Genomic DNA, 21,066 nt, shown 5'->3' on the forward strand with positions numbered 1-21,066 from the left:
GGGGCGTGTTTTTAAAATAGTATTAAGACACGTGAAATACGTTTTAGTTTCACAGAACTAGAACTGTTTGTACATTATAGAAAATTTCATGATATAATATTAAAGTGACAGTAAATATACACTTAACAAAGCTGAGAAAATATTTAATTGTTTTGTTTAAGTATCCTTGTTTTAATGTCAGAAATATATTCTACATATTTAAGTTGTTTTTTTTTTCAGTATAACAGTTAACTGTCTTTTAGAGTCGTTTGACAGTTTGTTTGTATTGCTGCATATAGGCATTAAAAGACTCAGTCATTTACTGTATAAACTACTGTAACTTCACAGTCAGTGTTTGCTGTAATTCGTAACGTGATAAAAAATATTATCTTCTAGCGGCTCTCCGAATATACCAACTTGTACAAAATGAAGAATATTTAAAGATGTTTAACAATGTGGATGGACAACCATTCTTTGTAAGCGGAAGAACAGCAGAAGCGGTTTCGAGGGAAGAAGGAGACGCTCAGGATATTCAGGTTGGTTGGAGAACTTAGATGCTAACTAGGACTCGCTCGTAAAGAGAGACGCTCAGGGTATTCAGGCTGGTTGGAGAACTTAGATGATAACTAGGCCTCGCTCGTAAAGAAAGAGACGCTCAGGGTATTCAGGTTGGTTGGAGAACTAAGATGATAACTAGGACTCGCTCGTAAAGAAAGAGACGCTCAGGGTATTCAGGTTGGTTGGAGAACTTAAATGATAACTAGGCCTCGCTCGTAAAGAAAGAGACGCTTAGGGTATTCAGGCTGGTTGGAGAACTTAGATGATAACTAGGCCTCGCTCGTAAAGAAAGAGACGCTCAGGGTATTCAGTTTGGTTGGAGAACTTAGATAATAACTAGGCCTATTTGCCAATACCTTTTCTCCTTGTTTAATAATTCCATTACTTTATGAAATGTACCAGATAATGTTCATTCAAGTTTAATTCACAAGACCAATCTTGCTGTGAGTATAGAAACCAGAAGAAAGAAACTTGCAAAGATGAGTAAATATTTTATAAAATGAAAATATATGTTATCAATATCGATATGTAATGTTTGTTTGGGATAGCTGGTTCGATCAATATCATCTGATAATATAATTATTGACTTTGTAATTGTTCTTCTAAGCAGTTACAAAACTTTGAAATCTACAAATAACATTTTCTGTTGAGCATCCAATATTGACTTGTTTTGAATACTTTAATCCAAAATAATAAGTTAAAACAAATATAAATAACTAATATTTGCTTCAGGTGAAATTACATTCACAGATTCATAGATTTGATATAAATGGTACGAATGTAATTCTAGATATTATTGTTATTAAAACTCAGAACTATGGCTTGTATATAAATAATAAAACGTAAGGTAGCTTTTCTATTGAAGTTGAGAAAGACTTATTTAAACCCAAACCTAATTATAATTAAATACAACAGCAAGTAATGAAACGAAAATTACCTTAGAGATAAAAATTAAACAATTCTTGCTTCAAGACGATTTCTAATGTACCACGTAAAATTCAAGCAAACGTACTTTAATAACGGTATATGTGTAATGCACTAAATTAACATAAAAGATTTATATAGAACGTAAAACTAATTGTTTTGGACATCTCATCTAGGCATAATAAATACAAGCCTGGTAAAAGTAAAGTTAGAAGTGCTAGATAGATGTCATCTAAGACGACAGAGAAGTTGGCATCAGTCTAAATGAAGTTGTTATAATTCATAGTGATAAATGTTTAATACTTAGAGCAGTTAAAGAGGCATCTTGAAGACTGATAGGCTTACAAACAATAGAATTAACCTAATTAAAACTTAATACGTCAGAGACTTTCCCTACGTAATTAGGTTACTTCAAAAGAGCCTGCATTTGTTATGTATTACCAAAAGATAAGCTACTTTAAAATAACATGCTAGGAATACTGAGTGTAACGATAAATGTAATAAGCTATTTTGCGAACTGTTTTGTTACTTTCATATTAAGTTAAGACAGTTGCATTGTTATTTGCTTGAAATTTAAAAAAAACTCATTGCTTATTCCGCTATGTTTAATACTTATGTGAATATTATACAGTAATTGACAGCTTTGTAGATAAACTTTAAGGTGTTGATAGTTAATCAATAGCTTGGCTTTTCTGACCTAAATGTTTCGTAAACAACTGGAAGATTTTAAGTTCTCCAAGAATCTGAGAAGTGCCCGGCATGGCCAAGCGTGTTAAGGCGTTCGACTCCTAATCCGAGGGTCGCGGGTTCGAATCTCGGTCGCACCAAACACACTCGCCCTTTCAGCCGTGGGGGCGTTATAATGTGACAGTCAATCCCACTATTCGTTGGTAAAAGAGTAGCCCAAGAGTTGGCGGTAGGTGGTGATGACTAGTTGCCATCCCTCTAGTCTTACACTGCTAAATTAGGGACGGCTATCGAAGATAGCCCTCGAGTAGCTTTGTGTGAAATTCAAAAGAACTTGAGAAAAAAAAATGTTTTCTCAGTTAACATTTAAAGTTTTAAATTGTAAAGACAATAAGATAAGTCGTTTTCCTTGACCTAAAATGATAATTTCTAGTCTACTGTTTCGATTTTATTGAATGTTCTACAATAACACTTGGCATTATAATTTAATGGAGAACTACGTTTAAGCAGCGCCCTCTCAGAAAGTAAACAATATGTATATATTATTTTAATTCTTAATAATATTATTGTTTTAAATAAACAAATATTAAATTATTTAAAACGATTCTTCTGTGAAACTTCTATTTACAATTAAACGGAATATAACGATAAATTCATTGTACAATAAACAGTTATTGAAAACAAATACATGCTATATACAATACTGTACATACATATTGACGTCACAGAGCATCGAAACGTGCGTAATGTTTAGATAACGTATAAATGTATGTGAGAGCCTTGTTTAGAGAATGTGTTGGTTTTAATAACTACTTATTGTGCATTAATTTTAAAGGTTTTTTCGTTGAATTGTAAAAACAACAACAACGACAAAAATAACATGTTATTCTAGACATATCCATACAATTTGAGAAAGTATAAATAAGTTAATACTCTATAAAATATAACCATGTTTCGCCCAATTTTGGGTTAACTTAATAACAACAGAAAATCGTTTTTATTACTATTTGTCAACGTTGGTGAAACTAAACTTTAATCCACTGTTTGTTACATTTGATGATAATGTAAATACACAATTACAAAGCCCTGTGTAATATAACTGTACTACCTGTTATTGTTTAAAAAACTATTTTATTGTAGTACGTGTTATTTTGTACCTCTCTGTTTGCTATTCTATTCCATAATTATGATCAAAGGATAACAAATATATGAAACAATAGTAAACCCAGCCAAAACAGCGTACCAGCGGGAATCGTCACAACCTCACGTTTTTTGTTACGCATAGTTAATTACAACTGTATGTAATGTTAGTTGTGTAGCTAAAACTACGTGTGTATGTCTATATTAAACCCGGTTCGTATTTTAAAAATAATGCATTTACTGTTAGTGAGGACAGTGTGAAGTTCGTTCTCATACCTGTTACATGTTGAATTGAAAACCTTTCAATAGAATAAGATATATTAGCTATGCCTAAAGCTCAATTATATTCTAGGCCTTACTCTAAACCTAAATTAATAAAAATAAACCATATTAGGTAAGAAATGCTAGTCAGACAGGGTGTATTAAATTATTCTCTTATTCCCCACCAAGCTAACAACCAGTGAACTTTATGAAGTCTAAACCAGATACATTAAAAATTGTTTATTAGGCTGTGCTAACCAGTTAGATCTTTAAAATATAACCTTTAGAGCACCTGCAGTTACCTTTGTCCTTCAACGTACAGATGTTTATAAACAGATTTGTTTTCAATAATTTACCCTTTACTTGACAAATGGCTTATGGGAAATATCCATTATTTACGTGCATTGTATAAACATATTTCTCTTTTAAAAACTTCTCTGGAAATATGCTAATCTTTTCATTAATATTAATCGTAATTTCTATCTAATTTAGATCTACCTAATAGACCCCCGCTAGGACGGCGGTGAATCTACGTATTTAGTACGCTAAAATAAGTGGTTCGATTCCTCTCGGTGGACACAACAGATAGCCCGATATGGATCTGCTATAAGGAAAACGCACTCTGACTAATATCTTTCACAGTTTCACAGACTCTTGTTTTCAAATGTTGACGTAGCATTAAAAATCGAATGAAACTTGTATATTTCCACGTGCACATGTGATAATTGTTTATGTGTATTTAGCGCCTCTTAACAAAAATGTCTATGAAATTAATTCAAATGCATAAAAACCAAATAGGTTTACAAAGTATATATTTTTTCTTTAATAGATGACAGATAGTGAAGAACTCTGGAAGAGACGAGAGCTAAATCGGCCAACACAAACTGGATCCTGTTCATCACAGCTGGAAGCTTGGGGTAAGTCACATGTGAGAAGCATCTGCTTAGATTGGTAGCAGCACATAATATAAAAATAGTTGTATTTGCACATGTGTATAATAACATATGTTTCAAACTAGAAAACTCCCTTAAACACTTTTAACAATATTCGTGACGAATACTGGACCGTCTTGGGAGCAGTCCATTTACTCCAAGCTTCAATACGATTATAAGCTTACATGTACTGGATGTCAAATTGTATTTCTTTTACCACATTAACTTTTAAGCTGTAAAACAGCACCTGTGTCAGATATCTTTGAGAGAAATATATTAACCTCTTGACTGCCAAGTATTTCATCTGCTAAAATACAGCTCTAATGCTTCTTCATTTTGTAACTTTTTTCGTGACGCCATTTTGGATCGAAAGTGAAATAATTTGTAAGTAGGTCAAATGTATGTATGGTTCTGACATCTATCGTTGAAATTAGGTATTATTGAGAACGAATTAACTTGTCCGTGGCACTGTGTTATCGATCGGTCTGTACGAGTTATCTCGTCTACGGCACTAAAACAGGTTAATCTATAAACAGCCGAAACGAATTACACTTCAGCGACATATTACTCCCGAGAACACTGTTGCTATAGTGAATTCTCAAACCACTGTGTTAGTACAAATGAATCCCACTGCTGTCTACATTACTTCTTTGATTTATTGTTGTTAATGTTTTGTTGTCTGAACGAAAGGACAGGAATAATATTCTTTTAACAAACATATTTTGTCATTTTATAGAAGAAAATAATGTCATGTTTACTAACGTAAGTATTGTTTTGTAATAAGTTAGTATCTCACTAGGCCTTCAGTTTCGTCGAGATAGTAAGTTAGTATCTCACTAGGCCTTCAGTTTCGTCGAGATAGTAAGTTAGTATTTCACTAGGCTTTCAATTTCGTTTAGATAGTAAATTAGTATCTCACTAGACCTTCAGTTTCGTCGAGAGAATAACTTATATAATTCGTTTGTACCTGAAGACAGTGAAAGAACTATAGTTCACATTTTAGGTAACATTTTCTCGTATGTGTAGAATACTGTCGAAAGGAGATTTCTATAGATATAAACCTACCATTATTTTTGCAGTGTTTTTCCTCTACTATATATTGATCATTGCTGTTGATCATAAAAGGAAACTTTAGTAACTAACGCCTAATCTTAAGGATGATCTCTTTGAATCCAATACTTTATTGCACATTGTACTGGATGGGTTCAAATAAAAACTGATCCTAAAGTGGTGTGGATTCTTAGATAGATCATTTATCTATGTTTTAGGAGACGAAGAAATCCGCAGGCTAAAAGATGGTGTTCCTCTGGAAGAAAGATATGATTGTCCTGACTTACTTAAAAGAGGTTCAAATAAAGTAAGATATGATTTGTAATCTATTTCGTTATTATTGAACAAAGTTGTTGTATACTATAAAAATACTTTATGAAAACATATAGTTACACCATGTTCTTTTTTACAATTATGTTGAAATATAAAGAATATTCTTTATTATGTATTACTTTTCTAGAAATTCAAAATAATTTCCCTTTCACTGAGGTTTCCACTCACCTTGTTACTAACAATTACTTAGTATCACTGGCTCAAAAGTGAATAATATAGTACTGTTCACTTAACCTATAAGAAGTACTTGTAATAATTTGTCCTAAAATAATGCCCCGACATGGCCAGGTGGTTAAGGCAATCGACTCGTAATCTGAGGGTCGCGGATTCGAATCCCCGTTGTATCAAACATGCTTGCCCTTTCGGCCGTGGGGGCGTTATAATGTTACTGTCAGTCCCATTATTTATTGGTAAAAGAGTAGCCCAAGTGTTGGCGGTGGGTGGTGATGACTAGCCGCCTTCCCTCTGGTCTTACACTGGTAAATTAGAGACGGCTAGCGCAGATAGCCCTCGTGTGGCTTTGTGTAAAATTAAAAGAAAACAAACAAACAAACGTGTCAGTTCTATATTTAAATCTTAATCCATTGTTTAGATCTAAACGTGTTCAGTTCTAATTGTTACATAATTGATTCCATCTACTAACGAAAATGAACATATACGTGTCTGAATGCTGTTGTATTTTCGTATTCAGCTACTGTAAAATGAGAGAAGGTGTTAAAAAGACAGTTTTCAGAGTCGTCCAGCTTATGTCACGTAGTTTAAAGCTTAGTTTAAGCAGTGCAGGTTAAAGATGAGGTTAGTTCCAACCTGGATATACAACATGACAGATGATTTGTAATACTGCTGTAAACTTTTGTTTTACCACAAACTTTTGATTATTCTAGATTTGTTTCAAGAAAATAGATATTAGATAATACTAAAGAATAATAATGGATAGGCTTCAGAGGTCCGGATGTTTGAAATAGAATGCTAATTTTCTATCAACATGGTACAAAATGAAATCAGTTTATACTGTGTAGTTTACACGTTAACAGTTACACACGTTTTATAACTGGAAACAAAACCTACGTGTTAGAATTAAAGAGGTAATGAGACATAAAAACACAACTGAAAAAACCCTGAGACATTAAAGTACAGAGCGTGAATACAGGTGTTTTCAGTTTAATTGTAGGAGCGTTTTGGTTAAATGAATCGACTATTTAGTTTGCGTATGGCAGTTTCGCTAAAATAACCCAATAAGAAATAAAAATCCGTTAACGATATGTTATACTTGTTGAACTTCATGTTCTATATACTTTCGAAACATAATAATTAATTACGTTATTTATTTAACTATTACTTAGTCGAATTGCCAAAATAAATATATTTCTTTATTTTATCGCTGTTTTATCTTTATAATCACTTCACAACAGAGGTAAGAGACGTAATAACTGCTCTTGTCTTTATCAATAAATTAATATACATATCTAAAGTCTGTGTATAAATATACACGCGTGCATTCATTTTAGGTATTATTCGTAGAATGTTCTTTTTCTGTTTTATAGATTACAGCAAACATCAATCGAATCAATTTGATCGTTTGTCTTGAAAACTTGTCATAACGTAAAGAGATTTCCGCATCTGTGAGATTAACCAATCACATGGAAGTTTAGTTTTGTCTTTCTCGTGATGTGGCCAATCAGTGCGCAGGGTAAATACAATGCAGAATTAAACTGCTGTTGAATTATTTTATATGAAACGTAAAATACTAATATGTCCACTTTCTTTTAGGTGAAGAAACATTAGTACGATAAAATATTATGGGGAAGTAAGTATATTAGAAAACTGTTATTATTTTTTTTTTAATATTTTGGACCTATTCTGAGATATTGATAAAAGTGTTTAAGGCGAGGTCTTCAGAATGAATTTTTTTTTCACGACATCTATAATAGAAATTTGAATATAATCTAAAATGTATTCACATTTCACCATTTCTCGGCACTACAATTAGGGATTGCAACATGATGAATGGATTCCAACTGAGAACACGTTACTCCTATTACTAATCGATGAATCCAAGTACTGTAACTAAATAGCAAGCTGACATAGCGAATAAATGAAATATTCTGTTCTTGTAATTCGACTGTCAATCTTTATGAACTAGGCTTATTACAGCTGATCAAGGTTTTACACTTAAGTACTTATGTGATCTAGTTACACTTGAGAAATGAATAGACTTTATTAAAATATATTTCCCTGGGGAATCTAATGTGTCACACGAGTTCTTGTCTTTACGTTTCACATTCTACAATCCACACGTTGCAAAACAAAACCTGTGCTCGTTTTGTTATTTCAAGGGTTACTGTAAGAAAAATATATTTAAATATAGAAAAGTTGGCTTGTGGCTAACTTAGGTTCTTCTTTCACTTCATGCCTGCTACACCCCAGGGATCGTCAGTAAAATGAATGATAAAATCGTTGTGAGCACAGCACCGGTAGGTCATGATGCAGTTTAAATAAACACGAAAGTTCATTACAAATTTTAATTAGCTAAATATAATTTCAGTAATGTACTGATTTACCTCAGCTTTAAGGACACACAATATGTGATTATTTATATACATTTTCATGTCTCGTGCATTCGGAACTGAGTATTTGAAGAGTAAACGATAGGAGTATTTATGTTTGGTTTGTTTCGAATTTCGCGAAAAACTACACGAGGGCTATCTGCGCTAACCGTCCCTAATTTAGTAGTGTAAGCCTAGAGGGAAAGCAGTTAATCATCACCACCCACCGCCAACTCTTGGTCTACTCTTTTACCAACGAATAGTGGGATTGACCGTCAAATTATAACGCCTCCACGGCTGAAAGGGCGAGCATCTTTGGCGCGACTGGGAGGTGAATCCACGATCTTCAGAGTACGAGTCGCACGCCTTAACACACTTGGCCATGCCGGGCCCTTTGGTTTTGATTATTTTACGAAATTAAGATGGTATTATTCATGTCAGTTGACGTATTTAAATTAATTATGATTTAATTTAAAATTGACCGTTAGGATTGACCGTCACATTATAATGACTTTGCTGTTGAAAGGACGAGCATGTTTAGTGCGACGGGGATTCGAACCCGTGATCCGTAGATTACGAGTCGAACGCCTTAACCCACCAGGCCATGTCGGGGCCTCTGCTGTTATAAGCACTTTCCAAAAAGAGTTAAAGTTTCGATGGAATCATATTGTCTACGAAAAGCCAAATAATGTCAAATTTAATGACTCAAAAACACTTTTAAAATAACTTACTAACCCTCATTGGTTAGTTTATTAAACAGAATTATTCAGACTGATGTTTATAGTCATTTTGATTAATTTATTTGTTATAATTAATATAGATAGATTACTGTTTATTGGAAGTACTAAATGATTGTTATCTTTATATTGTCCTTGATACTTTACTACGAGCTTGGATAAAGGGCTCATTTATAAAGAATCAAGTTTGGCTAATACAATAGATTCAGCCGTTATTATAAAATTAACATAAAGGCTTGCTGTATATATCTAATCTGATATATTTTATGAGACACCGAGATTAATAATCCAGATTCCCAAACTTTCCCTTTTATGTTAAACTTATTTTACTAGGAATGTGTCGAATATTTCTAGTAGCACAATTCATCAAAGATAATCAGAAGTTATTTAATCTCATTGCAATCTATAAATAAAAATGATTCCGAGGTAGAAAATAATGCTCATGAGACTTCGCAAACAGCTGTCTGTCCAACAACTTATACAGAGAACTACGAAATGTAACAAAGTGATTAAAGACTGTAATGACAGTTCTAGTACAAGATCTATAATTATCTGGCTGCATTATTTAGTTTCTTAAAAGTTTGGTTATCTCAGATATATCTAACTGTAGTGAATATATGATAAACAGGTTTCTTTAATGGAACGTCGCTATTATGTTGTTGTTTTTGTGGACTTTCAGCTCAGTTTTCTTCTAAGTTTAAAAATCGATATATTTAACAGTACGTGGTGGTGTGTTATTTGTACATATATTTGCTAGTTGAACCATTCAGCCAGCATCACCAACCTCCGACTCTTGGGCTACTCCGGTTCAGACCGAACAGCAGGTTTCACGGTCACTCTTATAACACACAATCGGCTTCAAAGTTCATCCTTGTTATACGTAAACTCTATCTAACAGAAAGATTTGTGTTTCTTCTCCTCACCTATATAGAAATATTTGTCTTGTTACAAATATGTCCCTAAAAAAACACAACACACGTATTAAATGAACTGAAACAGAATTTTTTGGGTTCAAAGCTTTGACGCTTTTTTTACTAAGACAAATTAACTGAAAGAAGGGAACTGAATTTCACTGTCTCGTGAAACTGATTTTGTGTTTATCTTTTACATTACGAAATTGGCACTGTTATGTTGTGACTAGAGTTCAAAGGTTTAGGCTAAGCGATACAAAGCTTATACATTGTGACTAGAGTTCAAAGGTTTAGGCTAAGCGATACAAAGCTTATACATTGTGACTAGAGTTCAAAGTTTTAGGCTAAGCGATACAAAGCTTATACATTGTGACTAGAGTTCAAAGTTTTAGGCTAAGTGATACAAAGCTTATACATTGTGACTAGAGTTCAAAGGTTTAGGATAAGCGATACAAAGCTTATACATTGTGACTAGAGTTCAAAGGTTTAGGATAAGCGATACAAAGCTTATACATTGTGACTAGAGTGCAAAGGTTTAGGATAAGCGATACAAAGCTTATACATTGTGACTAGAGTGCAAAGGTTTAGGCTAAGCGACACAAAGCTTATACAAAGTATTATATATAAAATAGTTACAATTACTTTTGTTTCTGAGCAACTAGTTTATATTCTTGTTTCAGCTTTTACTTAGTTTTAATATTATTAAATAGATATTTCGATATTAGAATAATAAGGATAAAATAAACAATAATAATACATCGTATATATTGCAGTGAACAGTGTTCGACTGAGTTCCAAGTAAAGTATTAATGAATCTAAATTAGTGAGGAGATATAATAATATTCGATAATCGGGGGAGGGGAAGCCTGAAGTTACACTCTTCGTAAATAATCTTTATGGCTTAGCTAATAAATTAGAGGCTTTGAACATCCACTTGGGTTTGTGTACGGTTACTAAAGTGATTATACAAGTATTCGATGAATATTATGAGAGATTCACCGTGTTTCAAACCAAGGGTTAGATTCACTTTTCCAAAGTAAATATTTTGAAATCAAAAGCTCTATCAATCATTTAATTTAAGACAAGTTGGTTACTCATAATTTTCTATCTTCTAATTTATGTTGACAAATAACTTCCTTTCCTTAGGTATTGGTGTCTGTTTTAAGACAAATTTCAACCTCAGTTTAGACGACAAAATATATGAGGTAATAATAACACCATCAACGTATTATTTACTCTTCGCTACGCAAGTAGAAACGTGCACTAACATCATGAATACATTCACGTACTCACGTAAAATTTGGTTGTAACTAATCTAAGTGTTTTGTATGTTGGTTTCCGTGTGACTTAAAAGTGTATTGGATATTGGTTTGTATGTGACTTAAGAGGAGTATTCAACGTAAATTTAGTAAGAATGATTGTTTTATACCCCAGTTTTACGTAATATTAAGGCTTAATAAAGAAAAACGTTATTGATTAAAACTCTCGGTGAAATAGGGTAGGTTAGTTCTACCAAAATATGAAATAAAAGAAATCTACATTATATATATATATATATATACACACACACACATATATATATATATATAAAGTGAAAGAGCAGATGTACTTTATCAAGATGTCATTGAAACGCAAGGTTATTATAGAACAATATATATATATATATATATATATATATATCGTTGTCGTGGGAATCCCTCGAGGTCGAGGATGATGGTCCTCCAAGTTCATACATGGGTTTGGAGATGGCTGATGAAGCTAGTCCTTGCTGCACAGGTCTTCTGGCAGTGAGGGTAAACCAGTTCAGAGGGAAGGAAAGGTTTCAGAAGTAAATGGCGCTGTTTTCTCTAGTCTCGCTTTTCTCCAAAATGTTTTCTTGACGACTCAAAGAATTCTGCTTCCTGATGGTTAAGGGATCTTCAGGTGCAGCTCTTGAGTATTGTCTTCAGGCCATCCTTGAACCTCTTCTTCTGTCCTTGTTAAACTTGGAATACGCTGATTTAAGTGTAACTGATGTTGCAGACCAGCAGACACGCGGTCCTTGACAGTCAACAAGTTGAGTCCAATGGAAAGGAAACAAAGACGATTGGAACTTGATGAACTGCTGCAGGCCTCGTCCTCCCTTCCTGTCGTTGAGGATTTCAGTTATGGTCCTCCTTTCGTTAAGACTGGCCGTTTGGAACTGGGGGGTTGGATCGTTCTTTGTCAGGAACCTCACCCTCGACCTTGCCGTCATGGATGACCCCACCATGAGCGCAAGACTCCCGACGGCATCACTCTCAGGTTCACTGTGATGGGCATGCTCTCTCGCCACGACAAGGTGACGACCCGACGAGATATATATTAATTTGTTATATCGTAGAAACTGTTTATTTGTTTGTTTTGAATTAAGCACAAAGCTACACAATGGGCTATCTGTACTCTGCCCATCACGGGTATCGAAACCCGGTTTTTAGTGTATAAGTCCGCAGACATGCCACTGTGCCACTGGAGGGCATATCGTAGAAACAGGCCGAAAGAAAAATAAATAAAAAATAACAAAAATGAAGGACATTTGATTATAACTAAACAACGGACCATACGAGAACTGTGTGTTACTTCCTGTTGAAGGATGGAGGCTTTTAAACTGTAAACTAAAATCAGTTGAAACTGTAATGATGGAAAAATATACTCGTGTTATACAGTCATGTGAAAAAGTTAGGACACCCTATGAAAGCCTGTGTATTTTTTTAACATTTTTGGATATATAAATATTTAATCTCAATTTTAACATTACTGAGAGATTATAGGAATATAACTAATCAATTGAAACTGAAGAAAATACTTTTCAAGATCTTCTGTAAATGTAATTCTACAAAAATGCATATTCTAACTGAGGAAAAAGTTAGGACACCCTACCCCTAATAGCTAGTGTTACCCCCTTTGGCTGAAATAACTGCAGTGAGACGCTTCTTGTAGCCATCTACCAGTCTCTGACATTGGTCTGAAGAAAGTTTGCTCCACTTCTCAATGCAGAATTCTTCCAGCTGTGAGATGTTTGAAGGGTTTCTTGCATGTACAGCCCGTTTCAAGTCACCTCACAGCATCTCAATGGGACTAAGATCTGGGCTTTGACTCGGCCATTCCAGGACTCTCCATTTCTTAGTTTTTAGCCAGTTCTTGGTGGATTTACTGGTATTTTTTGGGTCATTGTCGTGTTGTAGGGTCCAGTTCCGCTTCAGCTTTAATTTTTTTTCAGATGTACTCATATGTTCCTCAAGCACCCTCTGATACACAGTAGAATGCATGGTGTATTCTATGATTGTGAGCTATCCAGGTCCTGCTGCAGCAAAGCAGCCCCAAACCATGACATTTCCACCTCCATGCTTTACAGTTGTATGAGGTTCTTTTCCTGGAATGCTGTATTTGGTTTACACCAAGCATGTTCTCTGTTCTGGTGTCCAAATAATTCAAATTTGGACTCACCTGCCTAAAAAAACATTATTCCAGAAGTCCTGGTCTTTGTCTACATTCTCTTTGGCAAACTTCAGTCTGGCCTTGATGTTTCTCTTAGAGAGCAAAGGTTTCCTCCTTGCACACCTCCCATACAAGTTAAACTTGTGCAGTCTCTTTCTGATTATAGAGACATGCACTTTCTCATCAACAGTAGCCAGAGCCTGCTGTAGGTCCCGTGATGACATTTTAGGGTGTTTGGAGATCTCTTTTAGTATCTTGTGGTCTGCTCTCGGGGTGAACTTGCTTGGACGACCAGACCTGGGCATCTTGGCAGTTGTTTAGAAAGCCCTCCACTTGTTGACTATTTTCCGGACAGTGGAATGTCTGATTTCAAAATCTTTTGGAATTTTTTAAATCCCTTACCAGACTCATGAGCTGCTACAATTTTTTTTCTGAAGGCTCAGACAGCTCTTTTGTTCTCACCATGGTGCCCACTCTCACTTCAACAGTCAGGAGCACACCAAACTGAATGTCTGAGGTTTAAATAGGGCAAGTCTCATTCAAAATGCTGAGTAACGATCTTCTAATCATGTTCACCTGGTGTGATAAACCTGTGTGTGAGTTGAGCCATATTAAGTGGGAATAAATGTGGGGGTGTCCTAACTTTTACCTCAGCTAAAATATGCATTTTTGTAGAATTACATTTACAGAAGATCTTGAAGAGTTTTCTTCAGTACTGTTAAAATTGAAATTAAATATCTATGTGTCCAAAAATGTTGCAAAAATACGCAGGCTTTCATAGGGTGTCCTAACTTTTACCTTTCATAGGGTGTCCTAACTTTTACCTTTCATAGGGTGTCCTAACTTTTTACATGACTGTATGTTTCAGGCTCATCATGGCCAGATGGTTGGGGCGCTTGACTCGTAATATGAGTGTAGCGGGTTCGAATCTCTGTCACACCAAACATGATCGCCCTTTTAGCCGTGGGGGAGTTCTAATGTGATGGTCGATTCCACTATTCATTCTTTAAAAAGTACCTCGAGAGTTGGCGGTGAGTGGTGATGACTGACTGCGTTCCTCTTGTATTATACTGCTAAATTAGGGACGGCTAGCACAAGTAGCCCTCACGTGGCTTGAGGAAAATTTGGAAAAACAAACGAACAAACAATTATATGTTCCTGTATCATATAAGAAAGCTATCTTTCACCCATGTTATATGCTGCTATGTCCTAAAAAGAGTCTATACTTTAATAAGCCTTTGCACAGTGTAACTGGTGAAGTTTGATTTTTATAGTCCTGTGATTTCACATGAAAATCCACTTTTTTTATTAGATTGCCTCTCATTATTATACATTAGTTATTATTCTCATTTTATCATTAACTTAATTTATGTACATAGAAAATCCGCCTTCTAAAGTTTAATATAGGTTTTCTAGTGTTGAGTGTAATATTCATTGTAATTAAATCGTTGACAGAACCTAACGCGGTACCAAAACTGTTTTTTTTTGTTACCTCTCTTGTTTAACTTAATTTTTTAACCGCAACAATTTTTAATAAGTTTCAGCTTTTTAACGGTTACGGTTATAATTTATTCAGGTATCTAAGCTTGTTTTTTTAGAGCAAAGCCACAGTGGTTGGTATGAGTATTAACACTTTTATTAACCTGAACAAGACCTAGAAAAGTTGAGTTTGTTTTGATTTGTTTTGAAATTCGCGCAAAGCTACACGAAGACTATCTGCGCTAACCGTTCCTAATTTAGTAGCGTAAGACTAGAGGGATTGACCGTAACGTTATAACACCCTACGGCTTAAAGGCGAGCATGCTTGGTGTGACGGGGATTCGAACCCGCGACCCTCGGATTACGAGTTGAGGGCTTAAAACACATGCCGGGCCAGGAACGTCGAAACGTTGTTCTCTGCTTATCAATAAAAGTGTTAAGACCCATACCAGCCGTTCTGAGATACATTTTTATTTCAAGTGGGTTTCTCGTTATCCAGAAAGCCACCGTAGGCTATATGCTGTATCCACCGCCGGGATCGAACCAGAATTTTATAGTTCTTTGTTTGAATCACAGCGCTCTCTTTAATACATTTTCAGGATCAACAACACGCATGCGATTAACATGTTTAGACTTTATGTGTTTTATTATCATAAACACAAAATATATTTTATGAAAACTATTGAAAATATTATCTCAAAATATATTTTTTTGCAGAATTGTTTCACTTTTGCAGTTTTCATAATATATAAAAACCTAGAATGAAAAGTACATAAAATAATTTGTTAATACTTTCTTTAATACGCAAACAAATACATCATTATAATAAAATAGATCACTTGTTAGTAAGGTTCTATTTTAGATTGGAATACATTCAGTGCTTCTTAGGCCTTTTCCTACGTAAAACTGGCTTCTAATCAGAGTTTAAATTACTTAAAACATAAACAGAGGACAAATAATGAGATATTTTATTACAATAATAAAAACATAGAGAGTTAATATCAATAAATCGTGTAAAGTAACAAATGCCGTGTAATAATGACACTATGAATATACTGTGTTCAGTAACTAATAGCTAACAGGAAACAAAATAATTACTCATAATTAAATGTTATAATTATCCTCTCTAACAGTTTGAAGAATTAAAACAAATAAATGCAGGCCAGGTGTTTTGAGATTTTTGTCACGCTAATCAATTTAACTGAATGACCTAGTTATTGGTATTATTGTTATTAGATGCAAATGATTGATTTATTTTGAATTTCGCGCAAAGCTACTCGAGGGCTATCTGCGCTAGCCGCCCCTAGTTTAGTAGTGTAAGACAAGATGGAAGGCAGCTAGTCATCACCACCCACCGCCAACTTATTGGCTACTCTTTTACCAACGAATAGTGGGATTGACCGTCAATTTATAACGCCCCCACGGCTGAAAGGGCGAGCATGTTTGGTGCGACTGGGATTCAAAACCGCTACCATCGGATTACGCCTTAACCACCTGGCCTTGCCGACCCCATTAGCTGCAAAGGCCAACCTATAAGACCCAATTCTCCACAAATGCTGGAATATGGGAGTTATTTTTACAACGGCATCGTAGGTAAACACTCTAGAAACAATACAGGTAATTCTGATTATGACAAAAAGAAACACTATTTAGCAGAAAAGTCGATCTTAATGCAAGGTAGAAAAGTTATTTAGCTATTTGTTTTTTAGAGTGTAAAGTTCTTTAATATATAACACACTCTAAAAGTATACTACATTTTACACTCACTTTTCAAAAATTTATCTTGTATTATAAGCTATGGTCGTTACTTCATTCACAGTTATTTAACATGTTATATGTAATGGTATTTTTTGTAGGTAAACTGTTTTAAAAAGCCTGTGTTACATGTACAGGATGTCTCGACAATTCTTAGTTACGTTGGCGGTTCTCCTATATCATCACTTGATGGCGGATCTTCAAAAGAAGGAAGTCTTCATACAGCAGGAAACACCTCTGAAGCTATAGAAATAGCAAAGGTTTCAGACCGGCACGAGCCATTTATAGTCCACCGCATGGAATACTCGCGGGAAATTGTTTTACTATGAAGGTTAGAGACACGAAGTGCTTATCTAGTCACTCGTAAACCACCAACAAAAGTAACTTTTTCCAATATATAAATAAAACATAATATCGTATTCACAAATATATGTTACCGTATGAAGTACACAACGTCGGTGATACGTGTGCCTCACTGCAGTGCTGTTAATTTAGCGTGTTTTTTTTCTCTATGGATAAAAAAAACGTAATGTTAAATAAGGGTCAACATCTTCAAATTCTCCTTTAGGGTCAACATTTGTTTAATTTCTTAAACTTTATAAGCTGCTCTAAGTATGATATGAGCTACAAATCTATCGGTAGTTCATCACGTCTTTGAAAGTACTGCGTTAAATGATCCAATAATTTGCAAAATAACGAAATACAGGAAGCGTATATTACGACGATAGCTGAAGTATTTAATTTTTTTACGTATGTTAAGACGATAACTGAAATCTTTAACGTTTAAAACTGATCACCGGTGTCGCCAAAAATGAATAAAAAATTCATAGAGAAACCCTTCGATCGACTGCTTTCTTTGAGTGCCAGGCTGTTTTATTGGTTCCACTTGAAGAAAGTTTATATGTCTGACGTAAGGAGGTAACGATTCTATTATATGATGTGTTTGATTTGAAATTTTATCAGAAAATCCTACGCGTATAGGAGAACGAACCAGCAAAATTTCTATTAGGAGAGTTTCATCAACCAGACCAGACGAAACGGGGTAACTTAAAGTACTATTCCTCCAATCTCTCGTAATAGAAAGATTTTCGATCATAATATTACATCACGAGTGTAAGTTACCAATTCGTTTGACTGAGCAATCTCAAGATAACAGGATCTCCACATGACATATTGGAAACCATTAATGTTGAACGAACAAAGTTTCTGTGACGCTTGTTCGGGTTTCTCTTAAATAGAATAGTATGTTTTTGGTTTTCATTGTAAAATAAATGAATTCATTTATATCTTTATGGGCATAATGTTCATCTAATAATCTTAAACACCCAAGAATAGTATCGGTTATTTTTATTTGAATGGTATTGTAAATACGTATAAAATCTTTGCGTTTAAAACCTGTACTAAATTTATCAGGTCAGTGCTTTCCATGTGTCCTTGATATCTGTTATATAGAGTAAAAGTCAGCTGGAAAGCAAATATTATAAATCTATATCGTCTTATCAGGAGTTTTTTTTTTTGTGTCAAATACTCATAAAACTTTACAGTTATTCAAAAACGTGCGAGGAATAGACATTATTTTCAGGTAATAAAATAATTCATTTTAACTGTAAGCATACCTAACCCTAACCAGTATACTTTCTGTTTGTATCTTGTACTTGTTTGATATTGTTATAACTTTATGGCTCTTTTAAGAACAGCATGCTCAACTCTTTATTTTGTTTTGTGTCTCAGTGTATCTCAGAACATGCTTAACCTGAATGGACTACGTATAATGGAGGTAAAGAAAGTAAATGCAAACACTTTCGTGTTGATATATGACACAAATTGATGAGGGCCATGTTGTTTTCCATCTGGATCTTAAAAAGAACTTAAACGTATGTATGGAACTACAGAAAGGTGGATATCAGAGGAAAAAAGAGGCGCTGAAAGTAGAGAAATACATGAATGTTTTATCACGTTTTCTGGACTGCTCTAAACATCATCCTTTAATCGAAACCATAGTTTCATTGGCTAAGAGCAACTTTAGAGAAATAGCGTTTACACTAAGGATGTTACATTTATTATTTATTGTTTTCTGATCCTTCACACGAGGCTTGGATAGATGTTCATAGTTCGTAACAACTGTTATTGTCAATTCATTGCGATATTGTTCAACCAAAATTGTCTTATCGTAAAAAGAATTTTAACAATATCTGGAACTACACCAGACGATGTAACTTTGAGCAGTGATTATAAGACATCTGCAACAACTCAAACTGCCTCAGATAACTGAATGAATACATTTAGATTATTCCAGCTAATTAATATACCGTAACTATTATTGGACATGGAATAATTATATTGTGTTAAAACAATGGTTACTGGAATTTCTTTGACGTCATCAGCTAAGTACAGTTGAGACGTATTTAGTTTGTTTGTATAGTCTTGTCTCAACGAAGGAATTATTATTAGAAAAGTCACTTATCTAGACTAAAATATCTACAATAGCGAGTGGTCTTCAGATCTCTAAACGAAACCTAGACGTCTATAGCTGCTCATAACGCTTTGGAATGATGGTTATAATTGTAAGGTTGTGGTTAACAGGAATCTATACGAACAATACTAACAAAGACGACAAACTTTGTCATCCTGTGGTTTTCAATGCTTCACAAAAACTAAGAAACTACATTATTCAGAGCGAGAAAAGTCCCTGATGTATCTGCTCTTCCTTCATATCATTGTTTTGTCATCACTTGGCAGAAGAGAACTGAAACCATTTACAATAATTCACCACTGTTTTTGTTTTGTTTTTTTAGATACAAAATTCTGTTATTTAAGTAATATTGATATCATGCGAGTGTAATTACACCTTAGATGTTACTGTGCAAAATATTGGATTGGTATCGTTAAAGATGTGTGTTATTCAAATACTATCTTCATTATTACTGGGAACTACAAAGTGAATGTCATAGATTAGATGTCAGAATTATACACAAAATTAAACCTACTTTTTTTACTTCAAATATTTTACTGAATTGTGATGTCAGTACGAGTGGTTGTAATTGGATTTATTCATTTTTTATGAAACTTAATGTTGTTCATTGGATTTGTATCCAACTCAAGTGAATCTTTTATCTTGCGTGAATGTCTAACAACCTAATTATCCTAATACAAAGAACATTGGTGGATGAATTATTAATCATTTGCACTATTTGACATGGTCTAACCAAAAATTGTCGTACGATATAAGTATCTATGTTTTCATTAGAATAACGTTACTATTTATTAAGAAGTGTCTTCCTGTCACTGTTAAAATGTCACTTTTGGTTTTAACTGAAAGATGAGTAAACTTTGCCTTAGACTAAATTTATCAATAAAATATTTGTTACCGTTTATTGTGTAATAAAATCGACTGTCGTATTTTCTGCACTAGAATGACAGACTCTGTTATAATACAGATAATTGTAACATTTACACCAAATACTGATGTTTATCCTTAAGACATGTGGAGATGAATAAAGGTAGACTCTATTAGCACTAAATTACAACTGAAAACATCAATACCTGATGTTGATATACGTCCTCAGAATGTGCTGACGTGGACAGGAACAACAAATAGTGTTTGTTTTGTTTGTTTGTTTTGGAATTTTGCACAAAGCTACTCAAGGGCTATCTGTGCTAGCCGTCCCTAATTTAGCAGTGTAAGACTAGAGGAAAGGCAGCTAGTCATCACCACCCACCGCCAAATTTTGGGCTACTCTTTTACTAATGAATAGTGGGATTGACCGTCAAATTATAACGCCTCCACGGCTGTAAAGACGAGCATGTTTGGTGTGCAGGGATTCGCACCCACGACCCCTGTATTATGAATCGAATGCCTTAACCATCATGGTTGGTCATGGCTGGTCGTGAAGAGGCAACCATTTTCCATAATGGTATATGAGCTCGTGTCCTTCAGATTACGAGCCGACCACTATAATACTTCTTTATGCATTCAAACATTTCTAAAGCACCAAACACATACTTAACTTCCAGCATTCTCAATTAAACTCAATAGGTAAAACTAATTCTTGTCAGTATGGCCAAGTGGTTAAAGTGCTCGACTCCTAATCTGAGGGTCGCGGTTTCAAATCCCAGTCGCATCAAACATGCTCACCCTGTCAGTCGTGGGGGCATTATAATGTGACGGTCAATCCCACTATTTGTTGGTAAAAGAGTAGCCCAAGAGTTGACGGAGGGTGGTGATGACTAGCTGCCTTCCCTCTAGTCTTACACTGCTAAATTAGGGACGGCTACCTCAGATAGTCCTCGAGTAGCTCTTTGCGAAATTAAAAAACAA

General features: G+C 34.5%; 1 protein-coding gene across 1 annotated transcript in view; it reads left to right on the plus strand.

The window, feature by feature from the left end:
• LOC143222506 (nephrin-like) overlaps positions 1-20,407 on the plus strand; it is a 143,601-nt gene extending 123,194 nt beyond the window's left edge. The window contains exons 19-23 of the mRNA XM_076449111.1: positions 376-515; positions 4,379-4,466; positions 5,750-5,838; positions 16,850-17,079; positions 18,480-20,407. Of these exons, the coding sequence (XP_076305226.1) occupies positions 376-515; positions 4,379-4,466; positions 5,750-5,838; positions 16,850-17,077 (545 nt within the window). The 3' untranslated portion in view covers positions 17,078-17,079; positions 18,480-20,407. The remainder of the gene's footprint in view (positions 1-375; positions 516-4,378; positions 4,467-5,749; positions 5,839-16,849; positions 17,080-18,479) is intronic.
• The last annotated feature ends 659 nt before the right edge of the window (positions 20,408-21,066 follow it).

This window comes from Tachypleus tridentatus, chromosome 1, assembly GCF_004210375.1.
Source record: "Tachypleus tridentatus isolate NWPU-2018 chromosome 1, ASM421037v1, whole genome shotgun sequence".
In the NCBI taxonomy this organism is placed as follows: Eukaryota; Metazoa; Arthropoda; class Merostomata; order Xiphosura; family Limulidae; genus Tachypleus; species Tachypleus tridentatus.